This window comes from Athene cunicularia (assembly GCF_003259725.1).
Source record: "Athene cunicularia isolate RWA chromosome Z unlocalized genomic scaffold, athCun1 chrZ_part4, whole genome shotgun sequence".
In the NCBI taxonomy this organism is placed as follows: Eukaryota; Metazoa; Chordata; class Aves; order Strigiformes; family Strigidae; genus Athene; species Athene cunicularia.
Genome location: NW_020799145.1, coordinates 3,742,101 through 3,748,100, shown reverse-complemented (window position 1 = coordinate 3,748,100; position 6,000 = coordinate 3,742,101). Strand labels below are relative to the sequence as shown.

General features: G+C 36.7%; 1 protein-coding gene across 3 annotated transcripts in view; it reads right to left on the bottom strand.

Annotated features, from left to right (window-relative positions):
* Positions 1–586: 586 nt before the first annotated feature.
* KDM4C (lysine demethylase 4C) overlaps positions 587–6,000 on the bottom strand; it is a 277,152-nt gene continuing 271,738 nt past the window's right edge. For 2 of the 3 annotated variants that reach the window (XM_026866802.1, XM_026866805.1), the window contains 2 exons: positions 3,681–3,773; positions 587–1,052 (listed from right to left, as the gene is read on the bottom strand). In XM_026866802.1, the coding sequence (XP_026722603.1) occupies positions 882–1,052; positions 3,681–3,773 (264 nt within the window). In that variant the 3' untranslated portion in view covers positions 587–881. Of the gene's footprint in view, positions 1,053–3,680; positions 3,774–5,033; positions 5,142–6,000 lie in introns of those variants that run through there. The other variant, XR_003400216.1, reaches the window with a different exon arrangement.

Here is a 6,000-nt window from a genome sequence, read left to right as displayed (position 1 = left end):
AGGTATAAAACAATAGGATTGCAAATCATATTAACAGACAAAATGCTGCAAGTAAAGCTACAGTATTTATTTATTTGAAAACTTTAGTACAGTGATAGAATATTATTTTAAAAGGAAGACTACAATATATTCATTCAAAACTAGGCTGTTAAGCATATATATTTAATCTCTTTAATTTTCATTTAATCTCTTTAATTTTCTGTACAAATAATGAAAGAAAACTATATTTGACAGATATCTATTTTTAACAGACCTTATCAAAAACATGTTCAAAAATAATTGCCAAAATCTGGCTTCTTAAATATATAAAACACCCTTGCTGCACTGAAGACTATCTTTTGTAAAAGCTAAAAATATCTAAGTAAACAGTTAAGTCCACATAAACCCTAGTGAAAGCTGTAGTGACATAAAAATGTAAAAGTACTGGACAAAGTACAGCTTTTGTTTAGTTTAATACTGGACATATTTGTATTTGTTTTAAAAATTCTTTATAAAAACTTTTGTTACTGAATTTAATATCCCTTCCTGTCTGCAGAAGAAAATGAGCCAGGGAAATTATCTCTCTTTACTAAAATGTCTCATGTTCTGAATGTGGATCTTTTCTCATAATTCAGGGGGAATTCTACCCCTTAATTCAATGCAAGTAGAACTGAAAGTTTTCTTCAGCATATGGCTGTGTAATCCCTCTTACTCTCACTTGGTTTGCCCCTCAGTTTCATAATGTTTAATACATTAGCTGAAGAAATCAGAACTCAAGTACTTCAATTTATGAGTCTGGTGTATGGATTTGTTCATTGTAAAACTGAGTGTTCAATTAAACCAAAACCAATTGCAAATAATTCTGCATACTTTTTAATCAGCATCCCTCCCTCTTGCTTTCTTTATAGCTCCTTCTTCTGGCATTTCTTTTGGAACGATCCTTCCAAGAAGGCACGGCATCCTGAATCATCCACATATTCATTCTTAAAGCGGGAATTCAATACTCTCTGCCTCTTCCCTCCTAAGATATCTTCATAAAATGTGTCTTCAAATCTCATTTCAGAAGCTGTAGACTAAAACCAGACATTAATTCCACATTCAATTTCATACAAACCATCATATTATGACATATTTTAGACAAATTACATGGAAACACAGGCATTTTTCACTAGATCATATGAAGCTAGCTACTTTACTGAGTTTGCAGTTACAACTGTTTACAGAAAAACATATTAATTATTTACTTTTCCAGATTTTCCTTATACTACTCATCATTTAATTCCCTAGATCTGTAGTGTTCCTTAGAAACATGTAACTAACACCAGCTGCTAGTTTTGATTTTATCCAGAGGTCACATAAACACTCTAATTCAAGGTAAAAAACAGTAACATGGAAGTGATGTAATTGTTGGGCAGGTTTGATCCTAGCAGTATCAAGCATTATCCACCACTTTGTGCTGGTCAAGAAAAGTATTAAATGCAAGGTACTATGGTATGGACCTCTAAAAAGAAACCTGCATACTGCCTAATTCGCAAAGAATCAGAGTCACAAATTCAGTCATTTGTCTGCAAACTTAAAACAGTTGGGAATCAACTGAAACAAACCAGCAGGATAGCTGCCAGCAAGCCATTTTGGAAAAAGCAGTGGCAGAACTTTTTGGACCAACTCCCACTACTGGAGTCATGGTAAAATCCCCAGAATTAGGAAAAGTGTGATTTATGAGGAATTTGTGCGTTTATTTCAAGAGACAGAAACACTATGATAAACTGTCTTTAACTTGCACTATTTTCAGCACGAGGAGGGGAAGGAGATGTTGGGTACACCTTGAGAACTACACAATCTATTTATAGAATTTGAGGCAATAGTAGAAAATCATGTAAAGGTCTGACCACAGGCTGTGGTTTATTGAACCAATTCAATGGTTTTGACCTATACTTAACTCCCCTCTGAAGCTGATCTATAAAAATTACATTTTAAAATGTGTACCATAAATCCAACTATACTTGTATTATTCTCCTTAGTGAAACAGCTTACTTTCTACAGAACATGCAGTTAATTATAAACACTTTTTACAGTCTCTAAAACAAAACATGGTAATGGAATGCTTTCCGAGTATAATGAAAAAGCCCACTGAATATAACCAGATGGTTCATTTAACATTTTCCAAGATGTCTATCTTAACCCTTGACAGTCAGGGACACTTATCCCACATACACTGATAAAAAGGTGTCTTAGCCAAGATTAGTTGACCACTGCACCTCCTATTAGAAAAAACTCTCCTAATCTTACCCTACTCATTCAGTAAAACAGGGCATCCTGTTGGTGAACTTCCTCAGCAGGCTGACAGCCTCACATTTCTCCGTCCCTCTTCCTTTCCCAGCTTTACCACCCCTTTCACACATGATGCCAATCCTTTCCTTTGACACAATCCTAGCTTCTGAAATAGACAGCATCTATGTTGGGGTTTGCTGATAAGAACTAGATGAAAGGAAATGATAATAGCAAAGATGGCAGCTGCATATGGCAAGAAGCATAGAAAAGTTGGGACTGAAACCTTCTTCAGCTACCTTGACATGTAAATGCTGCATTAGTCCACCAAACTCATATAAGCTGACATATGCCTGAAGAATGACCTCTAAACAACTCCTTGCACCCAGCTTCCAAGAATCAGCTAATTAATGTCACATAATGAATGTGTGAACAGGTACTGTGTAGGAGCCCACCTCCCTACAGCAATGAAAAATATCCTGTACACTGCTCTCCCTTTCAAAGCTTTACTGAAAATATTCTTCAAGTAAAAAGGAATTTTTATTCACAATAGTGAATTATTGTTTGTTCTCAATTACGACAAGATTTTTGTTTATGCTCTGGTTTTACATGTTAAGAAAGCTAATGTTTAACTTGCAATGCAATTTTGAACAAGGTCTAAAGTAGAACATGGAATTAAGAACATGATACTCTTCTGAATAGTCTTGGTAATGGACTGAACTGCACAGTAATTTAGCATTAATGACAAAGACAGGTAACAGCAGTCATCTTGTCTCCTCCAGCAACTGTATGGCAGAACTGTCCCTTTTCAACTTTTAAGTGTCATGCTCTTTGTGAAACTCAACACTTACACATGGCATACATACAAAATGACTAGCTAGTGGATGTTGTTTGAAACTGTAGGAAACTTTAAAAATATAGCAAAGATTTGGTTCTAAACCAAAGACCAGTGAAATGCTGATGAGTCCTACCAGTGACCTGAATGACTTCTGATCAAGCACTTTGTTTCTTAGAACAAGTTAATTGCATTTTTATTAAATTTAATTCTTTTAAAATCATAAAGCTCTGAGAACTTGAAAAGATTTTTAAAAAGTATACACATGTTGTAAGCATACCGAAAGAACAGAATGTCTGACAATTTAAATATTTACTGACTTGATATTTCATTTTCTGACAGGCTATCAACCAAAATGTCCCTTTTAGGATAAAATAATTATGTTTGATAACAGCATTTGCCTGTACTGGAAGAACTAACCATTCTCACTAGCAAATGGACATTTGAGCTAATTGTGCTGATTTAGCTGGTCATATTAGTACAGGCTTCACAAAATATTTGTCCAATTTAAACTGAAAATCCAGAATACATTAAAGGATATTGTTATTGGCAATTTGAACATATATATATATATATACTATCATCAGAAAATACTCACTAAACGTGCTTTTATTTTCTCAGGAAGCTCTTCATCTAGCATATAGATCTCTTCTTTCTTCATCATTATTTCAGAACCATCGTCAAACTCAACCTAATTGAACAAAACCAGGTATTTAAAAAAAAAATATCATAATTTAACTCTTGCAGGAAGTTTATGGGAATGTCTCCAGTCAAAATTATATGTGCAAATATAGAAGACTGATATACAAATATTTTGCTCTTTTATTTTTGGGAATAGGATATTAGGAAAATTAGGATAAAACATGAAAAATACAATTTCTTAGGAAATGCAACACATTCATAAATTGAAAATCAAGCAAAGAGACTTCAAAATCAACACTGACACATATACAATAAATTAAACTTTATTAGATTAGGAATGCCAAGCAGTAACAGCACAGACATTTTGCAGACATTATTTTGTAGGGGTGACATATTAAAATGTCTTCATGTCATTTTTATTTGCCTCTAATTTTTTTACTTGCTTATAATAAATAAAAAAATAATTTTTACATCCTGTGATTCAAGGTTGAAGAAGACCATGTCAAAAAAAAAAGCATGAGTGACAACTAAGGAAATACCAGTTAACAGAATTTTATAGAATCTGATTGAATTTCTTTAAAATGCTCTGTTCAGAAGATGAAAAGCTTTATCATGCTTAGGTTTAGATTTAATCCAACATGAACCCTGTTAGCAGAAAATGAGAAAGGAAATGTAACTAGATGTGGGGAATGTTAAAATGATGAGGCTTTGAAGCATTTAAGCTTATACAGTAGGTGCTGATATTTTTTTTTAATAGTTCATCCAACAATTCTGAATTTCTACTATTACCCATGACTGCAGTTTTAGTTCCCAGAGAAACTGTACTTTAAAGTTTGGTATAAAATGAAAAGAAGTCCCATTCCACACTTGTAAATGGACTGGGGTTTGTACATTCAAATTAAAACCTTACCATGACTGAGGATGTCAGATCCAACTGTGAACAGCAGAAAAAAACTGCCAGGGTACAGACCTATGAACTATTAACTTCTTTAAAAGCAATTTTTTTAATTTTTTTTTTTTTTTTTACATCAATTAACAGGGATGCACAAATGTGGAATGCATTTCCGGAGCACTGATGGATAAAAAAGTCATAAATGTCATCCTTGCTCCTCTCTATTCTTGCTACTAACCCCACAAACCTAGTTCGTTACTAGTATGTTAGAGGAACTTAAAAGGTCAATTTGGCTTAAACTTGTTTAATAAAGTTATGGCAATTTAGGTGTTTCTCACAAGGATGCAGGTGCAACCTTTCTGCTTGTCATGATTTGAGCTCAGAGGGCAACTAAGCACCATGCAGCTGCTCACTCACCCCTTCCTCCTCAGGAATGGGAAGGAGAAATTAAAGCAAAATGCTCAGGAATGAAGACAAAGACAGGGAGCGATGACTCATCCATTATGGTCAAGGGCAAAAGACAGGCTTGTTAGGGAAAGGAAAAAGAACATATATTTAAATCAGACACTAACAACAACAACACTTGACAGAGTAGGACAATGAGAAGCATTACCACATCTTAAAAACACCTTCCCCCACGCCCCCCTTCTTCCTGGGCTCAGCTCTGATCCTAATTTCTGTATCTCCTTCTCCCCAGACGGGGCAGGGAACGGGAGTTGCAATCAGTCCCACCACTACTTTCTCCTCTGTGGGAGGACTACTCATATTCTTCCCTTGCTCCCAGTGCAGGGTCCTTCTGACAGGAGACAGTCCTCCACAATCTGTCTCTGACCTGACTGCTTCCCATGGGCTGCAGCCCTTTCCATGCTGCTCTCCTGTGTGTTGCAGTCCTCTCAGCACTGAACCACAACAGGGTCTTTTTCCCACAGCGTCGCAGCCTTCTCCAGCTGCAGCCATCTGCTCTGTCATGGGGTTCTCCATGGGCTACAAGTGGGCATCTGCGGATGGCAGCGGGGTGTGGTGCTGCCCTCTCACCACAGGCTGCAGGGGTCTCTGCACCAATACACGTCCCCCCAGCTTCCTCCTCCTTTCTTTCACTGTCCCCAGTGTTTGCCTACATGTCTTTCTCATAACTCCTCCTCACAACTCCAATTCCTCCTCCCAGTTTCCCCTTCTTAAATATGTTACCTCAGAGGCGTAGCCACCATCACTGACTGGCTCAGCCTTAGTGCAAAGGTGCGTCCAACTGGGAGCCAGGGGAACTTCAAGAGGCTTCTCCCAGGGGGCCACTGCTGTAAACCCCTCCCCTGCTACCAAATCTTCCCCACCCCAACCCAGCACACTACTATTCCTGCTCCTCACTGCACAATACAATTGGTAAAAT